At 46.2% G+C, this 27194-nt stretch overlaps 2 protein-coding genes and 3 long non-coding RNA genes across 15 annotated transcripts; 3 read left to right on the forward strand and 2 right to left on the reverse strand.

The window, feature by feature from the left end:
- Positions 1-6410: 6410 nt before the first annotated feature.
- On the reverse strand, positions 6411-7826 carry LOC125751564 (uncharacterized). 2 transcript variants are annotated; one of them, XR_007400676.1, is made up of 3 exons: positions 7744-7826; positions 7374-7469; positions 6411-6529 (listed from the first exon to the last, which is right to left on the reverse strand). It is a non-coding gene; the product is annotated as an uncharacterized LOC125751564 (long non-coding RNA). The 2 variants fall into 2 exon arrangements; XR_007400677.1 differs by having other exon boundaries at positions 7694-7768.
- LOC125751562 (calcium and integrin-binding protein 1-like) lies at positions 7785-9818 on the forward strand. The gene is made up of 7 exons (XM_049030551.1): positions 7785-7979; positions 8110-8144; positions 8439-8538; positions 8659-8812; positions 8895-9013; positions 9302-9390; positions 9471-9818. Exons 1-7 carry the CDS (start codon positions 7929-7931, stop codon positions 9490-9492), a joined length of 570 nt encoding a protein of 189 aa, XP_048886508.1. The 5' UTR covers positions 7785-7928; the 3' UTR covers positions 9493-9818.
- A 27-nt stretch (positions 9819-9845) lies between these two features.
- LOC125751565 (uncharacterized) lies at positions 9846-13083 on the reverse strand. Its single transcript, XR_007400678.1, has 3 exons — positions 12951-13083; positions 12438-12675; positions 9846-11527 (listed from the first exon to the last, which is right to left on the reverse strand). It is a non-coding gene; the product is annotated as an uncharacterized LOC125751565 (long non-coding RNA).
- On the forward strand, positions 11435-13113 carry LOC125751563 (uncharacterized). The gene is made up of 3 exons (XR_007400675.1): positions 11435-11575; positions 12543-12658; positions 12958-13113. It is a non-coding gene; the product is annotated as an uncharacterized LOC125751563 (long non-coding RNA).
- A 932-nt stretch (positions 13114-14045) lies between these two features.
- On the forward strand, positions 14046-26900 carry man2a2 (mannosidase, alpha, class 2A, member 2). 10 transcript variants are annotated; one of them, XM_049030540.1, is made up of 25 exons: positions 14046-14185; positions 15216-15435; positions 15885-16822; positions 17166-17429; positions 17756-17900; positions 18200-18371; positions 18667-18794; positions 18955-19128; positions 19224-19410; positions 19489-19666; positions 19748-19950; positions 20028-20210; positions 20314-20428; positions 20551-20618; positions 21048-21213; positions 21551-21787; positions 22182-22304; positions 22389-22503; positions 22784-22917; positions 23039-23180; positions 23269-23402; positions 24138-24215; positions 24557-24751; positions 25285-25395; positions 25482-26900. In XM_049030540.1, exons 3-25 carry the CDS (start codon positions 16691-16693, stop codon positions 25632-25634), a joined length of 3537 nt encoding a protein of 1178 aa, XP_048886497.1. In that variant the 5' UTR covers positions 14046-14185; positions 15216-15435; positions 15885-16690; the 3' UTR covers positions 25635-26900. The 10 variants fall into 10 exon arrangements, with proteins under 10 accessions (XP_048886497.1, XP_048886495.1, XP_048886502.1 ...); XM_049030538.1 differs by having other exon boundaries at positions 15216-15399; XM_049030545.1 differs by having other exon boundaries at positions 15216-15399; positions 17187-17429.
- Positions 26901-27194: the final 294 nt, after the last annotated feature.

The following is a 27194-nucleotide window of genomic DNA, read 5'->3' on the forward strand; positions in this document are numbered from 1 at the left end:
TTCTCTTAACATTTTAGGTCCGACACGTTTGTGTTTAATCATCTGCTTTCGCGACAGTTTATGTGATGATTTGTTTTCTTTCATTTCCTGGTGCCGGTGCTGACAGTGAGCTGGTTCTCAGCCGCTGCTCAAATGGCGTGCGCGCGATCATCTAACTGCGAAGTTTGGTTTCAGTGGCTTAGTTTTGGTAAGTGATCAAGATGACAGTCTCTGTTAATAAATTGTTGAAATGAAGTACCCTGAAATGGCCGTAATACCCTAGCATTTCTAAACGACTGACATTCTCAGTGACGTTATAATATAATCATCCATCTTCTCCTTCTCAGGGTTGTGGGACGGTCTGCAGCCAATCCCAGACAACGTCAGAGGTGGTGTGGCAACAATATGGGCATCATCTGCACCTTTGTCCCACATTTTTGTTCATCTGGAGTTTTCAGATGGGAAAATAGCTTCATCGCTGCTGTGTGTGAGGTTGATAGTCAAGAACAACCAAGAATAGCAGCCACGTTTAACAACAAAATAAAAATTAACAGTCTGTGCAGGTGAATTCTGATATTTTGATCAGACACGTTTAACACGTTGGTAGCATACTTTTTTCTTTCCCTCAGTCAAAAAAATTGACTGATGAGGCTTGCCACGGACACGTTTGTATGCGTTTGCCTGTGTTTGTCTGTGTTTGCCTATGTACGGACAGGTTGAGAATAAGTCTGTGTTAGTCAGTGTTGTAGTAGGGCTACTCGAGTAGGGCCTCGGTCTCCAGACCACTTTTTCACTTATTTGGTCTTGTTTTGGAATTGAAAGCATTTCACCTCAGTCTCGGACTTGACTGTCGATGGTTCAGACTTGTAATATTACACTGTCAGAACAAAGGGTTCAGCCCTGGTACAGTTTTGTTACCCAAAAATGGTCCTCAATGGTCCTGTATTTAAAAGGTACATTTATCTACAGCTAGGGTACAAATGGCAGACCCTTGAGGGTACAGCCCCAGCAACGAGTAAATGCACCCTCAAAGGTACGGATTTCTCTGGCAGTGTACAGTGAAAAGCAAGACCGATTTTCCCACTACACTAATAAACTTCTTCATTTCTTCTGCTCCTTTTAAAATAACAATACATGTTAACAAAATAAAATACAATTAATAATATAAAATTCGTGTATTATTCACATTCATTGTATTGACTGTATATCGATGCTACTTATTTTATGATCTATGTATTTGCAAATAGAGTAGCTCAGCGTGCGAAGTCTATGCCTGCATGAGCAGAAGGTGACTGGTCTGAGCCCTGGCGTAACAGTCACACGTATGTGGGTCCTTCAGAATGGCCTTTAACCCCCAGCTCCAGGGGTCCCCCCCCCCAAGGTATGGAGTGCAAGATGGAGTAGGCGAAGACAAGAATTCCTCTGTACCGGTAATTGTGCAAAGGCCAATAAAAGATCGTATTTAAACAGAGTGTAATGCTACTTAGGAAATCCATTTAGAGCAAACAAGATGTGAGTTTCAGTTTTTATTTGATCTGGCTACATTAATCAGAAAGTGATTGTAAGTTTCAAACTGGTCAGTCCAATAGATTTATGAGGGGGGGGCATTTGCAAGCCATGCTGCCTCTCAAAAGAGCCATTGTGACCACAAACACCACCAACACCCCCCAAAAAAAAAATCTTGAGCCCCCCCCCCGTCCGATTCTGGCATTACAGAGGTATTATGTTACCTGCCGTTTTTATGCTGTTTATATTGGGTCTCTGATTGGTTTCTTATCATTACACAGTGCCGACACTGGATGGGGGTTTGGGGAGATGTCGAAGCACTGGGTAAGCAGAGGATATGCGGGCCCAGCACTGGGAGAGATCTGGCTTATTTGCTTTAGGATGAAAGCCTTTATTAAAAAATACATTTAAAAGAAATAATAAAAGACAGTGTCCTTGAAGGGTGGTGGTTGGGGTGACCTGTCAATAAATTATCAGCTTTACTTGTACGGAGACACAGGGACAGGATAAGCAAAGCAGGCAATTGCTTGGCGCCTCTGAGCCGGGTCGATTACACAGTGCAGTGAGTAAAGTGAAAATAAAGGAATTGTGTTTATTAAATTGTCTCTGCTGATATTATTCATTTACACTAAACACTAAAATAATGGTTATAAATTTTACCATGTCAGGTAGGGTGGATTTGAGGGTCCCTTGGCAGTTTTTGCCTATGGCCCCCAGTCTCCCTAGAATCGCCTCTGTACATATATCAGGTGACACTAGTAGAAAACAAAGCAGCATGCATACTCAGACATAGCATAAATATCTGTCTCATGTTATTCAGCTTTTGAAAAGGGGAAAAAGAATGTCCCCCCGGCAACAGGATGGAACAGGTTTAAATTTCTGCTGTAAGGACAGAGTGTGAACAATTAATCACTTGGGACCCTGATTACAGTGTGTGCTAGTTATGTTGTTTTACATTTCAAAAACCCGCCGGCATAATCAAGAAAAACTCGCTTTGACTTATTTCTACTACAAGTCTTACATGCAGCTTTTTACAGATCTCGCTCTGACGGGTTGCCCACATGAAAAGTTGATCAGGTTAGCAGTCGTGCTTTGTTGGGTATTTGTGATTAAATACTAATGTTTGAGATCAAAGGTTGCCTAATTTAAATACATTAGATTTTCAGATTTTAGCAGGAGGTGAAGTAAATAAGTTTGTTTAAAACCATGGTCTCGAATATGGACTTGATTTTTTTCTGGTTTTCTTCTGAACTCAGAGTCACCTCCCCCAAATTAACCACCCAAAATCAGCCACCCACCCAAAGTCTTGATCTTGATTCAGACTCAGTCAGACAGTCTTGGTCTCCATCGCTGCTGTTAGCCACACTCAAGGGCGTAGATTTGGGTATTGATGGCAGAGACATGTCACTACCAATATTGCGGGAATACCGTGTGTTTTTTAGGGGGTGGGTCGTTCGGGGCTGATTTAGTCCCTACCAGGGGCTTAAGTCAAGTTTACTTGGGGCTTGATGTTATTTTTTGCAAAGTAAGATTGGCATCGGAGCTAAAATACCTGGAGGTAGGTTTAAAATACTCAAGGCTCGGCTTAACATACTCGGGGTTAAACTTAAAATACTCGAGGCTATAGCCCCCAGTAATGACCCCCCTAATGACCCCCATGATCCCTAATGCTGAAACCAATATAGAAAAGATGCCTATGTTTGGTCATATACCTTTTCTGTTTCATCATAGCTGACCAGTTAACTATCTGGACTGAAGTACATGAACCCAAGCACTATGTTGCTTGTTTTCCTAACTAACATGGCTTAAGAGAAACCATTTTCGTCTCTGGTTCCACCGATCTGGCTGTACAAGTGCAGAACCCATATACGCCAATACTTACAAGTGTTTAGAGAAACAAAAGCACACTCTATAGAAACAGAAAAATATTGTTTAAGAAACAGATAAGAATAACCCTGAACGTCCTCTGTAGCAGGACACTCAGTTCACTCCTACTGTAGATTGTCATATATTGACATATTGTGATATATTGAGAAATATTTTTTTATTCCAGCTAAAATAGTCCAAAATGTTGGATCTGAAATGACTTGTAATATATCAATTGCCTAAAAAATTAATCAAAAATGGAGTATTTGTTAAATCGTGGGCACGTTTTACTATTTAATTCCTTCTTAACGGTTAAATCGTGGGCATGTTTCATTTACTTGTTCCCACAATATATTAAAATGTGGACACGATATATATCATTTTTATCATTATCTTGTGAGCGGGGCTCCACAGTAATGCGCTTGTAATATTCAGAATCTTCCTGACCATTTATACATCACAGCATCACAGTGACTTTGCAGCCTTTCCCAAGCAAGACTGGCCAGGAATCAGGGAATCAGGAATTAGGGAATCAGGAAATCAGGAAATCAGGGAATCAGGGAATCGGAAATCAGGGAATCAGGTAATCAGGAAATCAGGAATCAGGTAAACAGGAAATCAGGGAATCAGGAAATCAGGGAATCAGGAAATCAGGGAATCGGGAATCAGGTAATCAGGAAATCAGGGAATCAGGGAATCAAATACCCCAGACACAATGTCAGTCCATTATAGGGCACACCAACCCATACAGTCACAAACGGAGACCGGTCTAAAATTGCCACATTTCACATTTGTGTTTTAAATGTCTGAACGATTCTGCTACATAACTGATATTGAAGGGGAATTAAAATCACAATTGATGGGGACAGATGGCTGTTTGCGCTATCACTGTGTCACCTGCACTTCAGCGTGTTTATGAATTCAGCTTCCTGGAAATACTAAGATGAAGTTATTTCACCCAGGCAGTTTAATCTGAGGTAGAAAAAGAAGGTGTAATGCAACACACATTTTGATGTTGTTATTTATGGTTTACACAAACGATGACCTTTAGAAGCAAGCGTTCCAGAAATTTCAAGCCACACCCCAGAGTACGCAGCATACGTTTATTGTTTGTTAAAACAGTCTTGCTTCATTTAAACAAGGAGCTGTGGGTGTTTTTGAGTTCTGCCTGAGCTGCCTAAGACACAGTAACCTGCGTCATGAATCATTAGCACTACAGATTGATTGAAGCCCCCCCCCTAAATTTTTCTTGTGCCCTTTTTGACATGTTCAACCAATCAAAAAGCTTTTATCTTATTTCTATTCTGATTGGCTAGATTTGTCACATGAACGCCATACTACAGAAAATTATATAGAGAGGAATTTACTACCTTGCATCTCCCATGAATGTAAAAGTATGACATAAAAATGTTCGATGCCCACCTGAGACCTCAGTCAAGCCGCTGTAGTACCAGGCCTGACCGGCACTAATGTTTAAAAATAATTGGCTTTTTTTAAGAAAGGTAAAATACAACGATAATGCGGCATGGATATTTCTAGTTCTCAAGCCATTCAGTAAAGATTTTTCAAATTTCTCAGAATTGTACCTGGCGTATTGCCACACATTGGCATCTGTTTGGATATTTCATGAGAAACACTGATTTTTAAGTAACCAAAATGGGAAGTATGTGCATCCTTCTTGTATCACAGGATATTTTTTGTGCAGCGAATACTCTTTTTTTTATATATTATAACTATACAAGCAAGTGTATGTGATTAATCACAGTAAATAACCCTTGTTTTGAATAATGTCTGTCCCAGTGCTTCACACAAACGGCCAAATGAAGAGCTGGACACCCGAAACTGTGCAGTAATCTGTACCTCATGGATGATTCTGGAAGAATGTGTCACATAAGAAGGTGGGCTTCACATTCGTTTGACATTTTTAATTTTATTTCAGCTGATAGCAGACATTCTGTTTTTGATTTCAGTTTTATTGACCGTGTGAGTAAGTCAGTTTGAAGCTGGTTTTTCGGGAGGAAAAACACAATTTTTTGCTCCTCTGTTTTTGTTATAATGATTAATAAGAAAAATAGTTAAAACATCTGAATGAAAGGAATGAAAATATCACAACACAATATTACAAAGACTTTTTAGTATTTATTTAAGTCGGCAGTGTTTGCAGTTTTAGTTTCTTTGGGTAGGATTATTTCATAAAATTTAAAAATTTGGTAAAAGTTCTGCCTCCTCCTTTTTTTAAGTGCAATTTTCCGCATCGTGTGAGTGCAGAGAGCGTGCACACGTCTGCACACACAGCCACAACGCGACACTGGTTTATAGCTTATGTGTTTTCTCAACACCATGCTGTGGTTTCTCTGAAAACATTACATTAATATTTGTTAGTACGACGTGGACTAGTCTCTGCATGACCCCCAAGGCCAACCAGCGTGGGCTGGTCAATAAAGGAAGACCGGACAAACTGAGAGGCCTGTATCAGCAATGGACTAGAAACTGAATGAGCCCCCAATGACACAAGTTCCGGCGTAGACTGGTTTCTGAAAAAAAGGGCACTTGTGCTTTCAGACTACAGGTTGTCCTAAACTCTCAAAGTGTCGGTTGTTTTTTCAAAGCTAAACATGTGTTTGAGGTGTGGCTGACAGGTTTGCAGTCAGAATGAAATGAAGTCGTGATAAACACGGAACCAACTGGGGGGGGAACGGTCATGTTTTCACAGGCACTGGAGTGCAGGGGGCCCGAGTGTGACCCCCCCCCCTCCACCACAAAGGGGCTCAAGGTGACATTTAGTCAGGTGGCTCAGAATTCCTTGCTGCGCCCCTGTGGACACACAAATAGAACGAAAAACAAACACTTTCACTGTGACGTCTTTTGGGGGGGGTGGGGTGGGAAAATTTATTCATAGCCAGTAATTAATTTTAGAAAATCTGGAAATGTAAGTGGCTCTAATCTGGTTTGTCCCTCAAACACACCCAACCTGAATATTTTCCTCTGGTATATTTCTGGGGACTTGAATTAGGCATCAAGTTACTAATCATAGGAATATCAAAACAAATTAGCCTTGATAACGATGTACTTTTAATTGATAAACAGTAGGAGAGATCCTCCAGAAGAGGAAGACAGGCCTGGAGGAATTGTTCATGTGACTTTCCGGTCACCACAAGAGGGGGCCAGCGGTCTGCTACTGACGGGACACACAAACATATCTGAATATCAGTACACTTGAACGACAGCATAGCTTAGTAAGATATTACTATTTATCTGCATATACTTACCTAAATATAATTTGCATTCGACATATACGTTGAAAGAGGCATATGCTCAAAATAAATAATAATGTATTATTCCTTATATGTGAAACTAAGTATTACAATCCATTCAAAACCTCTCGCTCATTTTAATTTTCTAGATCCATGGAAATGCGTAGTGTCAGATGGACGGTGTATATAATTAATATTCTGCAATATCAACAACAAACGATCTTCAGCAAAAGCATCTTAAATATCTTAATTCCTGCATGCTTCCATCCGATTTCAAGAATTATTTTACAATTTAAATAACTAAAAGTTGTAAATAAGGACAAATATATTTGAACTTTTTAGTGTCGGCTTACAAAGGGTATAGATGTTATCAGTTCTTTCGATCGTAATCTCTCATTTTGATTTTAGTGTTAAAATGTTGAGTCTTTTTAATCTGGTAATTTTAAGTTTAATAATATTAACAACCTACAAGGGTGGAGAAATGCAGTAGCGCCTGTAGAAAATTTTAATTAAGGTGGTCATCAGGGGGCAGTTGTATTTATGAAGGTAACGCGCTGCACATTGTCTCTTCCATGGTCCTGCTTAGAAGTCAAAATATTCCATATTATTATTAAGTTATTGTTATTTTGTGGAGAGGCAACAAACGTCACCATGTATTTACTTGGGGGTGCACTTCTTAGATCCGTCCCTGGAGAAAGTTAAAGATATTCGGGGGGGGGGCAGACACTAGTGATTAGGGAAATATAACGATCGACCGGCGATACCAACCTTATACTGAATTATGGCTCTCAAACGCCATCGGGAGCTGCCATCACTTAATGACGTCATTATTCGGAACGCCATCCAGGGTATCCAGAAATATGCCTGAAGAAAACGGGTTGTGTCGAAATAAAATCACTGAGCTCGCCGGTTTTAAACTACATTAGCAAAACTGTTTCACATGAGTTGATATATTTCCTCACCTATAACGTTTAAATTTAAAATGAGTACAAGTAACAGATTAAGGTTAGCTAGTTAGCGAAACCTGTCTTAAATGCCACAGGTACTAAATGGTCCAAAAAGTGAAAAGCGGTATAAACAAGCTTTACCTATACTTAACGAGCTAGTTACATAGCGAGTCGGCTGTTTAGTAACATACTGTGTAATGAAGCAAAGTTTGCTAGCTGGTCTCCATGGCAACATGGATTCCGGAAAAGGAAGTACCGAAATTAAAACAACGAGTTGCCTGGGCCTCCGGAAGAGGCGGCTGGCAGTTTGGGCGATTTTAATAAAACGTTTTAATTTAAAGTTGATGTAACGCATCAGAACTTTGTTATTTCGACAATGGGGACAACAGCCAGCCAGCTGCCGAAGGACTTGCTGTCTGAGTACCAGGTGAAGTAAACACAGTCCGCTAACGTGTTTTGCTAACTAATAAAAACTTTGGGTGGCGGTCAACTTTCTATAATGAAACTGCTAAAATATGTTTCCCGTGTTCATTTATTAAATGTATTTGTTGTTTCAGGAGCTGACGTTTTTAACGAAACAAGAGATCTTGTTGTAAGTGAATTATTTCATTAAGATTATCGATTAGTCATATAAAATGCATTAAAACGTCTTAAAATGTGGTTTTAATGTCAAATTACTTTGCATTTGAAGCGCAGTGACTGACATATGGATTTTGATCACTAGTTAATGATGTTGAAAAGTTTGTCTTTATATCTAATTGGGGCATCTAACCCTTGATATGATGTTTGTCAAACAAATAACAATAAAAGCTGTCTTAAATGCCGTGAAAGGAAAGCATGCAAATTCGGATTTAGATTATGATATTTTGTATTTTGATATTTTGAGGGCTCACAAAAGATTCACTGAACTTCTGGCCAGAGATGACAGGAACTGTCCTAACCCCCGGGTGCCCATGAGTAGGATTCTTACATTACCAGAACTCAAGGTATTAACGTCTTAGGATGTTATCTAGAGTAACATTGGCATAAGAAAACAACTCATTAATGATAAGCTCTACCTTTTATTGCTCAACTCAAGGACACCCCCATCTCCTCTCCCCATCCAGTCTAACCCTTTCAAGGAAAGGATATGTCTCGTGTTCTCCACATCTGATAACAAAGATGGCAGCTTGACATTCGAGGACTTCCTGGACCTGTTAAGTGCCTTCAGCGATTCTGCTACTTCGGACATTAAATCTCACTATGCATTCCGCATTTTTGGTAAGGAGTCTCATGTTCGGCAGCACCCTGGACTTGGGGGTGAGGGTGTGCATTTACAAGCTCCGATTTTCTGCTCTGTCAGACTTCGATGATGATGGAACCCTGGACCGCAAGGACCTAGAGAGGCTTGTAAACTGCCTGACCGGGGACACGGACGAAACCAGACTCACCTCTGATGAGATGAAGCAGCTTATCAACAACGTGAGAGTCCACAGTGTTTTGATTAGTTTTCCTAGCAAAACCTGATGTGTAAAACAGAACACAAGTTCCTTGGGCATCTTTTGCTAATTAAATAACTAATTAAGTAACATGTGGCTTTTGCTTATTAAATTACTAATTAACATGTGGCTGAGCATACCTAATATTATGGACAAGCTAACGCTAACAAATTTAACAAACAGTTGTCTATGTTTTTTTTCGTTTATTGTGAAAATTGTGGTGGAAAAGGTTCATCAGTGAAGTAGTTGTTGTCTTTGTGGTCATCTGTAGATCCTTGAGGAGTCAGATATTGACAAAGATGGAACAGTGAACCTCTCAGAATTCCAGCATGTCATCTCCAGGTCTCCAGATTTTGTCAGGTAAGCATTTGGAAAATGTCATCACCTTGTATTTGTGACATCATTTTGAGGATTTTTTTTAAATACAACCTTCTCTCCAGTTCTTTTAAGATTGTGCTGTGAGCTCCAGCTGACCTGCACCGGAATAAGGACCTACAAGAAGTCTGTCTCCTTCCTGAATGAGCCCTTTCTTTCTTTCTTTCTTTCTTTCTTTCATTCCTTCTTTCTTTCATTCTTGTCTCTTGAGGGTGCATCTCAAATGACCCAAACTGTCCATTTTAATGTAGTCTTTGACTAATTGTTTGCATTTCAATGCTTTGATCCCATGAATTTGCTTTTTAAACAATTTTAAGACTTTTTACAAAATATTGAAATGCGATTTAATGAGCTTGTGTGAATAAATTCCTATATCTGTTTTTAATATGTAAATAAAATTATATTAACTAACAGCAGTACTTCCATCCATCCATCCATTTTGCATTCATCCACCCTAGTCATGCTATGGGCTGTCTGTCCATGAAGCATTATGAAATGGCTCTCGGAACATTCTGGAAATGCAGAAGAAAAATTAGCGATTGGACAGTTTAGTGTAGGCATAAAATAAATGTAGTGTCTCCCTTGGTGTCGTTTCCTGGCCCGTTTTCATACATCAGCACCATCAACTCTTGGGGCAGAAGGACTGGAACGGTGGAGCAAGATGTGAAAATCATGAGAAATTAAAATACTCTGAGTTATGTTTAAAAGCTGTTTGGCATTCAGGAGAAGTAAACTTGTCCTACTGCTGTACTGGTAACCTGCAGTACCTTGTGCAAAAATGTTTGTCAGCTGGATCCTAACCTGCAATGACCCCTGCATCAGTTCATCCTTATTTAAAGAACGTAGAAAACCAGGCACTCTGTAATGTTATGAGAAACATCTAGTTCCTTCTATGATACCTTTATTAAGTGTTTTCCATCAGCTACGTTTCAAAGTAATCAAATTGCACTGAACAGTTACTTTCAAATGGTGTCATTCTTGATTTGACAATGAGGAGCTGTAGACTTAAGTCGTAGAAACACCATCTGATACACATGCCAGACATACAGTAATTCTGGGGTGGGGGCTGTATCTGTCATAAACAACAACCACTCCCAACCAAACCCAGTTGAAGGTAACATGCTCTGTTCATGGGCACATCTCACCCATCTGCACACTAATTGTTTGCATTATCAAATTATGTTAATGGAGCTGGTTTTGAGATAAAAACTCTGTGCTATGATGATTAAAAAAAATCCAGAGAGAGTAAGCAGATGCACTAAAGCACATGTTTGCTACTTTTACAGTTTACATCGAAAAGTTGTTGAGAGTCAGTTTTACTCAGCCTGCCAGTGTGTGAATGGGTTTGTCATACTGTGCATGTTTGTGCGATTGCAGAAGAGTGAAAAATTACCTCACAGCTGTGAGACAATCTGATAATTTACCTTGGATGTTTGTGACTGACTGAGATATTTAGTGACTCCATAAACACTTAACTTTACAATGCACATTGTAGTCATCAGTTTTTCCACTAAAACTACTTATAAACACAAGGTTTGGATTTAAGCTTTACGAAAAAGAAGATGGAAGTTATTCATTCCAACCAAGGAAATGTAGTAATTGCAGCCTATCTGGAAAAAAATGGTGTGCTGAAAAACATCCATCCATAAAAACAATTTACTGTCTATGACACAAGACATAAGGTGTGAGGACTTGAAAAATGCTGCTCTCAGTTACACCTTGACTGTGAGTTCCACTCAGTGTGGTCCCTGGCAAAGGTAGCTGGGGAGACAATAAGCCGTCTTATAACTTGTCCCTGAATGAAATTGAAAGCTCAGTCTTTTGAGTACTGCGGTGACTGCAAGACGCTGTGTTGGTCCAGTTGCCGTGGAGATGTGGAGACTCCCGAGGGACCTCGTGCTGAAGTAGAGTTAAGTTCCTGTTGCTATGACAGAGACGTGCCTGGTTGCCTTTAGGGACCAGGAGGCCGGCCAACCACCGGGGGCAGGTGTGGTACTTTGTAAGTGCGCTGGCTTCCACAGGGAGCCCTCGGGTGTGACAGAACCACAGAAGATCCACCACCATCAGGACCATCACAAGGGCCCCATAGAGGAGGACCACCAGCAGACAGACTGGTCAGCTACTATGGGAAACAGAACGCTTGTATGACTCGTTGCAAGCATTGTAATTGGTCAGAATTCTAACATTTCATAATGTTTAAAATGTTTAGTGTTTTGTTTCTTTTATTTAAAAAAGTATACATAATTTCTGAATGAATTCACCTTTAATCTGTTTAAATTTTGATAGAAAATAAACTATTTCACAGTATTAAAGCGTTTTGACAGCATGAGGTTCTAGAGTGACTTTGCCAGAACAATGGCCGTACCAGCTCTTAAATTATTGAGGTTTCATTTCAGCTCAGATTTCTGCCACGAAGCTTTAAGTATTTAGGTATGGCTGCTTACATCTCCAGCAACTACAGGCCAGCTTTACTGTATAAATCCGGCACTGTCTGAATAGCGATTGCCGATTAAGATAAGGGGGAGACTCGGCAGAATTACCCGCGGGTTCTGCCACTCAGAAACAAAACAATTTGACAGGTCTTACATTGAGCCGGTCGGAAACAAAAGAAATGTATATTTAAGATTGTACGTCACCGCCTTAGAATGTTAACCGGGGAGTTTTCTCTCTCACACACACAATCAACCACGATTGCTGCCAAAACACGCAAAACACACAAAGGCGCGGCACGCGAGTCTGTCTAATAGTTGGAGCGCAGTGCGTATAGTTGCGGAGGTGCCGCAACTACATGCTTAATTGCTATTGCTAATCACTGGAAGTTTCTCTGTAGATGGACGGTAGAAAGATACCGGGTGGGACTGAAAAGTCAAACTGCTTAAACAGTTCAATGTGATGTCTGTTAATTATTTTCTTCTTGGGATATCAGTAATAAACGTGATGATAAGACTTGAACTGTGGCATCATTTATCAGAGTTCCCCCAGAGCGAGTACAAACTGGGTTGGAATTTGGCTTGGGTACAGCTGTTACTGACCTGTGACCAAAGCCCGTGGATTTGTTCTGCAACATTCTGGAGTTCATAATGCTGTGATATTGCGATCGGTTGCAGCATTGTTTGAGGTCGTCTCCTTGCCAACAGCAGTAGGACAGATCCGGGAAATCGGAAAGACGGGGGCAGTGGAAACCGGAGTGGTGCCTTCCTCGGGCGTCTGAGTAGCCCTCACAGAACATCGCGACACTGCGGGGGTTCCTTGGGTAAATAAGAAAACTCTCTGACGAAAGAGAATGGAGAGTGGACTGTTTAATGCAGACCTGTATGTGTGGGGGGTTGCCGAACAACTGAAAGTGGCCCTTTCTGATGTGGACACAACCCTAATGCCCCCCCCCCCGGCCCCATTCGAGCACCTGCCCCTCTAGTGTACGTTTAACAATAACAAAAGTATCATTACATATATACAAATACTATATACAAACAAATACTAGTTTGAAAAATAAAATTCCTCCTCCATTAACATAAAATATTAGGAAAATAATAAAAATATCTTACCTTGCAGGGATGCCGTCTTACTGCTTGCTACAACAGAGAAGACAGAGGCGAATCCTACTTCCTCCGTAATGACAAAGCAATTCAGAGATACAGAACGATGTCAGCTGAGAGTCCCAGCTTAGAGACCTGTCACCTCCCGTGCTTTAATCAGTTGGGTTTTACACAGTGCATTTCACAGAATAAATTCATCCTTCTAGAATATTTTATCACCCGAGTGTACATAACACTAATTATGTAGGCCTATATATTATTAATACAATTATGTACCACAAAACCATGATGCAAACGTGACAGGTTTTAAAGTTGTAAAATAAAATGGTACTGTTCAGCTGGAAGTAAGTTTTAGGAAACTATTTTTCTGAAGGACTTGTCACATTCAATAGGACCTGTTTTATATCAGAATGTTAAAGCCAGATGACTTGACTGAAGTCCAGTCAAGTTAATATTTTGTGAAAGATCAATACATTCCATACATGGTGTTCCCTATCTTGACCCTATGGCTTTTGGAATAGGGTATAGGCTCATTGTGATTTTGTATTGGTTACGTATATGTTATAGAAAATGTATGAATAGATTTCCTGCAACTTACCAACAGAAATTGTTTACTAAAAATACCAATTTTCTTTGAGTAGTTTGGGTGCGTTTGGTGCCGCCAGGAATAGGTATAATTTTATTCATAGTATAAAGGGTTTCCTTTGGAATGGTGTTTTCCAGTTCTGGCCGTCATTATATGAATATATGTAGGTCATATTACTTTGTCCTGGCAGTTCCGTCGGTGTTTCCTACAGCTTTTAAAATATCAGTTACAGCAAATATAAAAATCATGAGTATCTTTTGTTGCTTACAGCATTGTGCAATGCGGCTTATTACTTTTTAATTCTATCGTGTATATTTACAGACGTTCAATTAAAAATACGTCAGCAGTTTCAGTGACGCTTTTACGTCTTGGTTACACAATTTCCCAATTCTTCTTTGTATAAAATATCAGTATGAGAGGTCTGCATTGACCTCCAGAAAAAATACTGCATGCACAAACAATTAATCAGCGACGAGAATGCTCCTCGATGTCCCAGAATGACTTGCGGAGCGGTCGATGCTTCGCTCCTTTGGTATCCCAAAATGCCTTGCGCCATGTAGCTCCTTGGCGATGAGAGCGCCCCTTAGTATCCCAGAACACCCTGCGCCGCACAGCGCGAGCCTTTGGCATCAGGATGAGCGATGGAGTAACGGTAACGGTACGTAGTGGGAAGCGAAGCTGTAGCGGGGATGCGCCGAGCCCGGTGGAGCCCACCAGAGCCCGACAGACCCCCCGGCGCGTCCCGCTGCGTCGCTGGCAGGACGTACGCCGACCGGTCCGGCTAAGTCGATGTGAAAGACAGTATAGCCGCGAAACCGAGTGAAAATATATATAAAAATAAAAGGCAAAAGCCGACTGGAATTAGCTAGCTAGCGAGCTAGTCAGCCAGCCGGCGCGGAGCTCGACGCTGAACTCCAGTTTTATTTTTATTAACCAGCTTTGAGAGATTCTTGGTGAGAAATGTAGAGATAATGTCATGTCTGCCGGCGTTAATAAGGTGAGGGCAGGTTGTGAGATGCTGCTCGGTACGGCGTCGACAGCGAAAGACAGTGATATAAAATTGTAAAATATATTTAAAAAACATGTACATACACACGTATATTTGACATATAAAAACAGCGAGTGGAGCTTCGGAGCGCCGGACCGGGCACGGCGTGGCTGCCCGAGACGCCGCACCGTGGCGCTTATCCCGTATACCTGTCATCGTTACGCGGCTGTGCCGCTGGCTGACAAAGACCCTTCGCCGCTGGGAAAGCAGCCCTAAATAAATCGCTTTATTACGGCCGCGGCGCGCAAATGCAGCAGACGTTCCTGTGGACTGTTGATGTTCTACACTCGTCCACGATTTCCTGGAAGGCTGGTAGTATTTGATCCATCTGTGACTGAAGCCCAAAAAAACCGGACGCGCAAGGCGCTATATTTAATCGGTGCGTGGAGGTTGAGTAGCTGCGGTGGGAGACGTGTGCCTTGGCTGACCCGATTAAAAGGCGGTGTGTGCGACATGTGTATGCGCCACTTATATTACCATACTATGGATGCGGTTGAATCAGAGGTGCGTCCTGTGATTGTATTAACGCATAAAGTCCAGTTCATGCTGCGGCATTGCTTTGCCCGGCAAAAAGGTCTGAGTGTTTTGTATTAATTTTATTACATTGCATGTTTTGACGGATTATTTTTCCTGCTTCCAGGTGCCTGAAAATTGCAGCGAGATCCGGGGGCTCCGTGAATGCAGCGTGTGGCCTTGAGCTGCTCGGGCACGATCCCGCAGGATCGGGTGTCTGTCACATTATCGACCGGTCCACCTCTTCCTGGGACCTTCCGAATCAAGCTTCGCTCTTGCACAGGAAAAAATCTTAAAGGTGATCCTACGAGGTGCTTTTATGTTTGGTCTCCTGAATCCGTGGCATTGTGAGAAAATGCATTTTACCGCCGTAAAAGCTGTTCATCACCGAGGTCTTTTTGAAATGTAGTTTTAAAAAATAATTAAGACAAGCATTCTATTTTTTGAAGATCTCGTGGTAAAATTGACATCTACCATTTAGGGAGAAAATATATTTTAAAACATTCAGTTTCAAAGTTTGAAGTCGCTTGGTCATAATTTTCTTTTCATTGATGTCACGGTTGAAAACAGAAGATTTGTTTTGCATCTAGCCAAGCCTAATTGGAGCGAGAGAGAATATGCCGTGTAAAATCTGTAAATGGAGGCGGGGGACTTAAATCTTAAGATGTGTGATTTATTGTCTTCAACAAGAAAGAGCACGTGTTCAGTTCATACTGAAATGCTGACTTTAATGCAGTGCTTATGCTACGTGACTAACAGTTAAATGGTCTCTAAAGTGCCTTTCCTTCTGTTCCAGGGACAGATTCAGGACCAAAAATAAATATCCAATTGAGCGTCAGCTCATTACACTGAAATTTGGTGTACTCTTGGATTGAGACCAAGCCGGAGGAAAAGAGTTCTACTTATAGCCAGAGAGATTTGGGTTTGGGGCAGTGGGTGAGTTTTTATGCCGACAGACTCAGCAGGACACCGTGACATCCAGAGTATCTAACGATCCGGATTCTCCAGCGACTGAGAAGGAGTTCGACAAAGAGCTGCCGTATCACATTCATCCGCTACACTAGCCTGCTGCGTCTGCTGCTAATGGCAGGTGTCTCAGCAGCAAGCCGGGTGAAAAGGGAACTCTGCGTGCACTGGATTGTACCCAACCCTGCAGGTTGGACTGGCTCAGCCGAGTCGGGAGAGGGAACCCCACTCTCCACAGTTACAAAAGGCTCCCCAACTGGACTGTTTTGTTCAGAGAGCCTTTCCTGGCTCACAGGTCTGGATGATCTCGCATGAGTCCCGTGTCCTGGAAGACAAGTGGTGACATCAGCTTGGCCGCAGCTGAAGGACGGCTTGTCTTTCCTTCTGAACATCTTGCCTTGTAATTTTTATTTTTAATTCCCTCGCAAAAGTACCCAGTTTGGAGGACAGATGCTCATTACGGAAGGTTACTTTGATTAAGAACACTCGCGGGCTTAAGGATCTACCATCACACCTGAGCCAAGACTTTGTTTGGTGCTGGAGGGAGGGGTTTAAAAAAAAAATAGATTCCTGCTGTTTACCCCTCCTTGGTGAATCAGACAGGAAGTGCACATCTGACTGGGGCGGCAGGACAGAATGAAGCTGAAGAAGCAGGTGACCATTTGTGGCGGGGCCATTTTCTGCGTGGCTGTTTTCTCCTTGTATCTGATGCTGGATCGCGTCCAGCATGACCCAGCAAGGCGCCAGAACGCTGGCAACTTCCCCAAGGTAAGATGGGGGCAGAACTGGCACACGTGTCATCTTGGGCATGCTGCAGGTTCTCTGTTGTTGCAGTAGTTGTGTGGAATTCTAACAAAGGCCGAAGGCGGGACTCCGGCTCGATTATGCTCGGGTATCGGTTACATACGGCAGTGTAAGTAATTGGCGTAACAATGTCACTGAGCTGTTTGAGCCTCGGAGCAATTGGCAGGTTTTAGCGCTGCTTCATATTCAGCGTAATGTAATTAAGGTGGCAACGGCGCTTCCCAGGGGCTCTGTGCGCTCTTGGGTGACGTCTGCCCAGCTGCTCAACGTGAACCGTGAGGTCCTGTTGTCGACTGTGTGTTTTCAGAGCCAGATCTCCGTGTTGCAGAACCGCATCGAGCAGCTCGAGCAGCTCCTGGAGGAGAACCACCAGATCATCAGCCACATCAAGGACTCGGTGCTGGAGCTGACGGACACGGGGGCGGGGGCTGTGGCGCCCAGCGGCCAGCTGCCCTTCCGCAGTGCCAATGGTTCCTGGGTTCTTCCGTTTGACGGACGGCCTGCCTTCCTCTCAGTCATGCCGCAGGACTGTCAGTTTGCCCAGAGCAAGCGTAAAGACCCTGAATTGCAGGTCAGCTGTGTGTCCTGTTTCGCCGTTTCCATTTCTTCCACAAGAGCTCTGGTGACTCTGTGAACCATGAAAATCCCTCATGCACTTAATTAATCTGTCAGTCTGTGTGGATTTTAATATTTGTAGGCGTTAATTTTCATGAGCAATTTTTTTCTTCCCCGTGTCGCAAGACTTGGTATCTCTGAATTTCTATCAGTTTTCTTGCTTTCAGAATTTGAGTAATGCTTATGACAGCATGTGAAAAAAATGTGGTATATTAAAATCTGATTGGCCATATTGATCCTTCATTAATGGTTGGCACTGGGTGGTGAACGTCTTGGGTGCAGATGCTAGATGTGTACTCACTGCTGAAGTTCGACAACATGGACGGCGGGGTGTGGAAACAGGGCTTCGAGATCACCTACGAGCCCAACGAGTGGGACTCTGAAGACCTGCAGGTGTTTGTGGTGCCGCACTCTCACAATGATCCAGGTGGGTGCTCTGGAGCAGCACAGGAAAGTGCTCAAATCCTACCTGGAGCAAAACATGGCTGCTTTTCCAGAAGCTTCTTTATTTGTGGTTAAAAACAAAGGACAAACTGCTCCAGCAGTAATCAGAGGTGGTTTGCAGTGCTCCATTGTGTAGCTGCAGTAGGGGTACAGTTTCATTTTCATCGGTATTGACAGGAACCAGTGGGGGGAGGGGGGGCCCTGTCCTTGACATAGTCATCTGAGAAGGTGCCGTCATTGTGCCTGGCGCCAGAATTACCGCGATCCTTCCGACACCGACAGGCTGGGTTAAAACGTTCGACAAGTACTACACTGACCAGACTCAGCACATCTTGAACAACTTGCTGACCAAGCTGACTGAGGATCCCCGGCGCAAGTTCATCTGGTCTGAGATCTCCTTCTTCGTCAAGTGGTGGGAGAGCGTGGACGCGCAGAAGCAAGAGGCCATGCGCAGGTGAGACACGGGGGATGCTGGCCCATCCACTCGTCCCGGTAAGACGTCTCTGCGGCACGTCTGGGAGGAACGTCCGTGGGAGAGTCATGCTCTGTTAATCTGGCCTGCTGGTTCTCCAGGGATACAAGAACTTCCTAGAGGGAAACTTTGTACGACTTTCTGCTTCCCTGAGACCAGCACGAAGTGCTAAGGAAAGAGAGCCAAACTCCTAGAATAGATGGCCTTTTTGAAGGCCTAGCTGAGCATGAGATGGCCTTTCTCCACCACGGGACGCCGTGTCCTTGGTCCTTTTCAGGCTCATCCTCGGAGGCCAGCTGGAGATGGTGACTGGAGGCTGGGTAATGACTGATGAGGCCACTGCTCACTACTTTGCCATGATCGACCAGCTCATCGAGGGCCATCAGTGGCTGGAGAGACACATAGGTAATCTGGGATGTCGGGCCTGGAGGCTAGGGGGAGTTCAGAAACCCATAATGCAAAGGAAAGCTTGACCTGAATTGCTCCATTAAAATATCCAGCTCTGTGAAATCAGAGACGTTCTCATGCTAAGTAAAGTTTAACCACGGTAATTTATCTGGGGCAGGAATGAACCCACGCTCCGGCTGGGCCGTTGACCCTTTCGGCCACGGTGCCACCATGCCCTATCTGCTGAAGAGGGCTAACCTGACCAGCATGCTCATCCAGAGGGTCCACTACTCCATCAAGAAACACTTGGCCGCTAGCCGCAATCTGGAATTTATGTGGAGACAAGCGTGGGGTGAGACCACCTCCCCATCCCTCGGTGTCACAAACTCTCGACCGGTCTTCCGTGTCTGTTTTTGACCTCCCCTTTACCTCTGCTCCTGCCTGCAGACCTTAGTTCCAGCACCGACATCTTCTGCCACATGATGCCTTTCTACAGCTACGATGTCCCTCACACCTGTGGCCCCGATCCCAAGATTTGCTGCCAGTTTGACTTCAAGAGGCTGCCGGGCGGCAGGGTGAACTGCCCTTGGAAGGTGCCCCCTCGGGCCGTGGTCGAGGCCAACGTGGCAGAGAGGTGAGTCCCACTCCCTTGAACCTGTGTTTTTAGAGGTCTTCAGCCCACATCATGAGCACTCCCTTTTAACACACTCAGGGCAAGCCTTCTCCTGGATCAGTACCGGAAGAAATCCAAGCTCTTCCGCAGCAAGGTGGTCCTGGTTCCCCTGGGAGACGACTTCCGCTATGACAAAGCTCTGGAGTGGGATCAGCAGTTCCTCAACTACCAGAGACTCTTTGACTACATGAACTCCCATCCAGAGATGCACGTGCATGTAAGAGTTGGCTCGTATCCCATGGAGACTGTGCTGTAATGGCAACTTGCTGCTACCCAGGCGTCTACTTGGTTTCTACAGGCTCAGTTTGGGACGCTGACTGACTACTTCAACGCTGTCTACAAAGCGAATGGAGTGACGCCTGGGACGAGACCCCCCAACTACCCAGTGCTGAGTGGAGACTTCTTTGCTTACGCCGACCGGGAGGATCACTACTGGAGTGGATACTACACCTCACGGCCCTTCTACAAGAACTTCGACCGTATCCTGGAGTCCCACCTCAGGTCTGTGCTGCTTGCAGGGTGCTTGGCTTGTCCGAAACAGGAGGAGAAGGCAGTGATGAAAGTTCTGTTCCCTGTAGGGTAGCCGAGATCCTTTACAGCCTGGCCGTGGCTCACGCCCGCCACCTGGGCATGGAGGGCAGGTACCCCGTCTCGGACTACGCCCACCTGACCGACGCCCGCCGAAACGTCGGCCTTTTCCAGCACCACGATGCCATCACGGGCACGGCCAAGGAGAACGTCGTCATTGACTACGGGGCCAGGCACGGATTGCCGAAGGGGGATTCTTCTCTTGTCATTTAAAAATGAACATTTCACATTTGCAGCTTGAAGGCAGATGTTCTGACAGCATGTTCCCGTCTCCAGGCTTTTGCGGTCCCTCATCGGTTTGAAGAAGGTGATCATAAACGCAGCTCACTTCCTCACACTGAAGAATAAAGACCTGTACCGTTTCTACCAGACGGAGCCTTTCTTGGAGACGGTGAGATCCTGATGGAATTAGCAGCGTGCCGGTACCAGGCAGTAGCGTGTGTGTCCCATGCCGTGCTCTGTCAGTCAGATCCACGTGCTGCCCCTGAAATCCGGTGTCCGCTGTGATTCCAGGACGAGAGGCGAGCGACACAGGACTCTCTCCCGCAGCGCACGCTCATTGAGATGGACCCATCACCAAGGTGAAGTTCTGGGAATCCATCCCTGTGGGCGATGCCTACTTCACCTCATTCTGTGTTACTCGTTCCCCTTTTTGCAGAGGGAGTAAACTTGTTGCTTTGGGGGGGGGGGGGGGGTACGCTCTCCCTGTTATTCTGATCTTGTGACGGTGAATCTCTAAGTGACTGCCGTGTATTTTTGGACATCAAGGTTTGGGTTTCTGGCCTGGTACACAATGTGTTTTTTGGGTGCGTCCTGGGGTGTTTTGAATGACCTGGATAGGGTGCCAGTCAGCAAGGAGAATGGAACACACTGGAACCCCGGATCCGTTTTGGGGTTGGAATGAAAGAGAGTGGGCTTAGATGAAGCGTCATGCTAATGGTTTACATATATGTAGCTTCCTGTTTGCTTGTGTGTCAACTGCCTCCTATGTGCCCTGTGTCCGCCAATAGGTACCTGGTGGTGGTCAATCCGGTGGAACAGGAGCGGCTCTGTCTGGTCACCATCCTTGTGAACTCGCCGAGGGTGCGGGTCCTCACGGAGGACGGGCAGAGCCTCGCAGCCCAACTCAGTGCTCAGTGGAGCTCCCCCACAGAGATGAGCTCCGACGGGTACCAGGTGGGTGTGCCTGTCGGCCCCGTGAGCGGGGCGCTGTGCCTGGGGGCTGGAGGAGCTTCAGCTCTGGGGGTCATGCTTCCCCACATCCATATGGGGGCGGTAATGTGCTCGTCTTGCACATCGCATTACATGCTTTCATCATTCATCCCCGACATCTGGGATGGTGGGTTCGAACGTGGGAACATCAGGGCACTGAGGGCTGTGATTTTAGAAGCTTGGTCCAAACATCTGTTCTGGTTTCCATGGTGACCAGATGGGATGCGCTGGCTTTCCTTTTTAAACGTGTGCTTCAAATGCTCAGCACATCTTTTCCACACATTTCTTTTCCTTGGTCCAGCTCTCCTTCACGGCTCGACTCCCTGCCCTTGGCCTCTCCGTGTTCCACCTGTACGACTCTGCCGACTCACCCCTGACCCTGCGCTCCGACTCCCTCCTGCGGCTGAGTGGGCGGACGCAGGCCGGCCGGGCCGTGGAGCCCCTGCAGCTGCGCACGCAGGCTGCGGACGACCGCAGGTTCTACATCCACAGCCGAAGCCTCACGCTGGGCTTCTCCGGAGCCACGGGCCTCCTGGAGGTCAGGGGGGCTGCAGGGTGGGCTTGGGGGGGGGTGCGTGCCCGTTAGTCTCCACCCTGGTCCTGGCACACTGGCCTGTCTTTCCAGTATTCTCGCTCTGATGGACGCTAAGTTGGTTCGTTCAAAGTACTGACCTCAAGCTCAGGGTTATGAGACACGCATGTAGTCATGTACTAAACCACCTAACCCTCTGAGACTTTATATTACTGAAATCACTGTAAAAATTATGATACCGCCTTCAGTCGGTAAACTTATGGATGAGCCCCCACCTCCCCAAATGGCGAAAATTATGCAGAAGGTCTGGACCCCCCCCCCAAATTTATTTCTGGCAGAGGTTTGGTGGGGGATGTTAAGACACTGCCAGTGTGGTGAGTGTAAAGTGTTCCTTTGACAGACAATCCGGCGCACGGGCGACCCTCAGGAGGTGAAGGTCCGCATGGAGTTCTTCATCTATGGCACCCGGCCCTCCAAGGACAAGAGCGGGGCTTATCTCTTCCTGCCGGACGGAAAACCTAAAGTATGTCCGCAGTGCTCTCTTATTGGGCTCCTCTCTAGCAAAGTGAGGTGTGGCGTCTCACGTCATCCTCCTCCGTGTCTCCAGCACTACACCCAGCGGCAGACCCCAGTCGTCCGTGTCGTGGAGGGCCCCCTCTTCTCTGAAGTGGTTTCTCACCACCAGCACTTCCAGATAACCGTCCGTATTCACAACATCCCAGGTACCCCCCCTCCGCCCACACACACACACACACACACACACACACTTGGCCTTTCAGTTTGTGTGTGGACTTCCCAGGAACTGCTATAGCGTTACTCATTTCTGATCTTCCACAAAACACTAACACAAACTGATAGTGGAAAGGCAAAAACTTGTTTTGCTGGCAGATAGTAATAAAATTTCTTTTTTTGGTTGAATTCCAGTAAAGACCATTTGATAGAGACAGACGGACACAAACACAGGGCCCATATAAGCCTCTGTTTTTATGATATGCTTGCCAGGGGTAGACGGCCTCTCTCTGGACATTACCACTGTGGTGGACATCAGAGATCAGGCGAACAAGGAGCTGGCTATGCGCCTGGTCACTGACATCCAGAGTGAGGACACCTTCTTCACGGATCTCAATGGCTACCAGGTGACTACTGAGGACTTGTTGTCTGATGCTGAGAAACCTGTCATTTAATATAGCATCTTCTAGGATGTTACGCGTACATTGTGGTAGCGCGTATTAAAAATCCCCTGTCTATTCCATGTAGATTCAGCCACGTCGTTTCTATAAGAAGCTCCCCCTGCAGGCCAATTTCTACCCTATGCCCACCATGGCTTACATCCAGGACAGCCAGTACCGCCTCACCCTGCACACGGCCCAGGCACTGGGGGTGACCAGCCTGGACAGCGGTCAGCCTTCCCGAAAAGCCCACACACATGCACACACAGGCCAGATTCTGGGGTCTCATTTACTGTATCGTGTTGCTGCCTCCTTCAGGCCAGCTGGAGGTGATCCTAGATCGACGCCTCATGCAGGACGACAACCGTGGGCTGGGCCAGGGACTGAAGGACAACAAGAGGACGGCCAACCGGTTCCGGATCCTGCTGGAGAGGCGAGCCGGCGCTAACAAGGTAGCCGAGCACGGCCAGCCGGGGCCAAGTGGGGGCCCTCAGTGCATGCTCGTAGGTGGCACTGTGCTTAGCTGTAGCGTGCGCAGCCAGTTGGTCAGATTTCCTTTTTTTAGCAGCTTACAGAAAATGCCAGTGAATTATCTGTTGTAAGCAGTATTTTTGTGATTGTTTTCAGTGGTCACAAAGTCCCATTTAGCGGCGGGTTCCACTTCCCGATAATCTAAACCCTAATGAACAGGCAGAAAAACGTGCCTGTAATTAATATGCCATCGTTTATCTCTGCTAAGCTCGTCATGCTGCAATAATAGGATCCGGGCATCATAGGAGGAGCTGAAAATGACTCTATTGTTTGTCCTGACTAGCAGATCACTGCCGTTAGACAGGGGAAATGAGAAGGAAATCTTGTGCGGTACAACCCAGCACAAATTTAATTACGTGGCTGGAATATTGACTTACTCCAAGGATTAAGCTACATCGGTCACAAACACAAAGCTTAGTTAAAGATCCTGAACAGGGACTGCAGCTCAGTGAGGACTACGGCGGCAGGTTCGAGGCCATGGGCTGGCAGGGTGGTAATGAGGTATCAGGCCAGAGGCGTGGGTAATTAGCAGCTTTGGCTGCGTGAGCTCTGCCTTAATGTGTCATCCTGTGTTCATTAACCCCTTCTCCCTCCCTCCTTCCCTCCTTCTCTCTCTCTGTAACCCGTTTCCTCCACTCCACGCTAACTCCACTCAGCATGCGGGCTTTTTTGCCACCCTGTCATCCCTCTTTCATTTTCTCATCTCCCACATCTTTGGAGGCGGAGCTGATGAGGTAACGTTGCCAGGGTGAAGGGGCGGCTGTGGGCCCCACCCATTTCTGTGCAGTAGCCTCTGCATTTAGTTTTAGCTTCTGTAACCCCTGTGGTTTGAATACGGCCAAAGCAGCCTTGATATGAACCCACAGGGCCTGGTGCTTTAGAACACACTGCTGTTAACTTGCAGTTAACTGTTTAGACTGAATGCAGATCATGAAACCTAGTGCCTGACTGAGAAGCTCTGCCTTTAAGGGGGTCTGATTGCTCTGTCAACCCACTGCTCTCCGGTAAGTACTGATGGACGTGCTCTCTGACTCTGCGGCCTCCATTCCGATTGGACGTCTGTCCTACTTCCCAGGCCCAGGATAGCGGCACAGTCAGCTTTCCCTCACTGCTGAGTTACATGACTTCAGACGTCCTGAACCACGAGGTCCTGGCACTGCCGGTGCTGCCCAAAAAGCGAGGCATTCCCCCCCTGCGCACCTTCTCGCCACTGGGGGGCACCCTGCCATGTGATGTCCACTTGCTGAATCTGCGCAGCATCCAGGGCCAGGTAACGACACACTGCGCGCAGTCTAGCACTATGATAACACCGTTAGCAATTAGCACGTCCACCATAACTTTAACTGCCCCTGATCATTAAAGACTTCCTGCCACCTTCTGGCAGAAAGATGGAAGTATTGGGCTCCACCCCCCCTGCATGGCCTCATCCTGATCCTGGGTTCCAGTTCATCCCAAAAACAGTTTGGCATGACTGAGTGTGAAGGTGTCACCTCATGAGTCCCTCTAACATAAACACCCTATGGACGATTTGACCTTTTCCGGGACGTGGTGTCTTGATTAAATGTTCATGGGAAAGGTCAGACTGCCTGGCAGATTGAAATACAGAAGGTGAATATTCCTGTCCTCTGATGAAACAAAAGGGGATTCTAAAAACTCCAAGGATGCCATTAGGACAGTGTGATGCTGGTGGCTTGCCAGTCTGCTTGCTGAGTATTTCAGCGTCCGTGGTGTATCTTTCTCTGTCTTTTGTTGGTGGCTGGGGGGGGGGGGGCACGTTTAGTAATGTGTGATTTCCACCCACAGCAGGACAACAGCCCGTCCCCCCACACAGCCCTCATTGTGCACCGCCGCGGTCTGGACTGCTCCACCGAGGCCCAGAACCTGGGCTTCAACTGTAGCACCACGCAGGGCAGGGTAAGTCCCCCCCAGTCACCCACGCCCTCCCACCTGCCACGTGCCCCCGTTCCCTGACTCTGCTCTCCGGTCCTGTGCCCCCCCAGCTGGCTGTTTCCAGCTTATTCCAGGGCCTGGACCTCCAGCTGCTCCAGCCGATGTCCCTATCCTTCATGTACTCCGGCATGCCGCTCGCCAACACCTCCATCCTCAGGCTCGACCCCATGGAGATCTCCACCTTCCGGCTGAAGCTGCGTTAACCCGCAGGCCCATCCGCAGACGGACCAGTGCCAAAATGCACCCGCCCGCCCGCCCAACCTCTCACGCCGACCAGCCCGATGACGACTCACCTTTCTGTCAATGTGTATATAAACTGTTACGGATAGGGACCGTCCCCTGGGTGAAAACTACTGCGATCCTGAGTAAGGGCAGCACCCGATGGAAAGTCTGGTCTGGAGGATCCAGACAGGCCACGTGATGAGACCGGCAATTCTCCAGAGCACAGCTGACAGACCAGGAGCTGCTGGGTCTGTGATAGACATACTCTTCTGCTGCTCTTGGGGGTGTTTTATATTTAAGTATCAGTCCTTCACCTTGGTGAGTGCAATGGGGAAGCTGTCATGATGTGAAGGACACGGACTGAGGCGCGAGTGTGAACGGACGCTGTAATATTGCTCTGCTCTTCTGCTTTAGGAAACCTGGTCTAAATATGAAGTAAATCCTGACTTATGCGACCGTGTAGAAGTGCATCCGAAAGCTGCTGTGGCACATTTTCTCCCCCCCCCCCCCCCACCGTGGGGTCGTGCTTAAGGTCCCGTTCGATTCTCGCTATACTAGGTGTGGTTTTTCGCTGCATTGAGACCAGTGCGGCACAGGGGGGGATTGGTAGCTAGCCCCCCCGCCGCCGTCACAGACGCAGTGCGGCTCTGCCCATTGGAGCCTCGCCTGACGGGTCGGTTGCAGGCGTGGCCCGAGGCCGTGAGGAGCACTGGGCCTGCAGCATGCGGGTCTGCAGTCAGATGTCAGCCTGAACCTCGCCGCTGCGGTACTGGGCCTTGTGTATTATTATACCGTATGCAGTAAAACATGATACCTCATTGAAAGGTAGGACGCCGGGCATGTTTATGGCGAGCCTGGGTGGAGGCGGGACAGACTGTGCGTGGGAGGGTGGAGGTGAGCCCCCACTGGCTTGGCCCGTCAGCAGGCCCACTCTGTAGGTGTCGGCTATGCCCTGCCAAAGGAGCTGACAGGAAGTCCCCGCACCCGTGCTTATCCAACAGTCACAGTGTATGCCCTGTCTGTCACCCTACTCTGACCCCCCCAACCAACCTTATGGCTCACTTTGTTAAAAAAAAAAAAAGTCTTTCGTATCCTGACCCTTCCCTTGTTGCTCCAGGTTTTGTTTAAGTAGAAAGATCCACCCACATGTTCTTATTTATTGCTGGTGGTGTTTATTAAAAAAAGGCATATATGTAAGACAAAGCCAGCTTGCAGGAGCTGAATTTGAATAAAGTCACTATAAGGCAGTGACGTGTGCTGTGGTTTTCACTGACGGTTGGCTGCCTGCTGTGGGTGACTGACCCTCAAGCAGTCAGCTCGTGTGATATGAAGCATGCACTCATTCTCTCAAGGGGCATTATGCGCAGCACTGATGTCTCACACCTCTGGGACCAGGGTTCTGCCATGGCTCAGTGTGCCATCATAGGCTTTCCTCTGGGTACCTTTGATTTGCCCCCCCCCCCCACAGTCCATAAACATGCGGAGATTAATTGGAGTTACCAAATTATCCTAAGTGTTAGCCCCATCCTGGGTTGCCACCC

The sequence above is a fragment of the Brienomyrus brachyistius genome, chromosome 11 (genome assembly GCF_023856365.1).
Source record: "Brienomyrus brachyistius isolate T26 chromosome 11, BBRACH_0.4, whole genome shotgun sequence".
NCBI classification, from domain to species: domain Eukaryota; kingdom Metazoa; phylum Chordata; class Actinopteri; order Osteoglossiformes; family Mormyridae; genus Brienomyrus; species Brienomyrus brachyistius.

Bases quoted from the DNA above. Each gene is read 5' to 3' on its own strand.
- man2a2 (XM_049030540.1), top strand. From the start codon at position 16,691: ATGAAGCTGAAGAAGCAGGTGACCATTTGTGGCGGGGCCATTTTCTGC. The intron at 20,429-20,550 runs GTGAGATCCTGA...CTGTGATTCCAG, and splicing joins CGGAGCCTTTCTTGGAGACG to GACGAGAGGCGAGCGACACA. The intron at 23,403-24,137 runs GTAGCCGAGCAC...AACTCCACTCAG, and splicing joins GGCGAGCCGGCGCTAACAAG to CATGCGGGCTTTTTTGCCAC.
- LOC125751562 (XM_049030551.1), top strand. From the start codon at position 7,929: ATGGGGACAACAGCCAGCCAGCTGCCGAAGGACTTGCTGTCTGAGTAC. The intron at 7,980-8,109 runs GTGAAGTAAACA...TTGTTGTTTCAG, and splicing joins ACTTGCTGTCTGAGTACCAG to GAGCTGACGTTTTTAACGAA. The intron at 8,813-8,894 runs GTAAGGAGTCTC...CTGCTCTGTCAG, and splicing joins CTATGCATTCCGCATTTTTG to ACTTCGATGATGATGGAACC.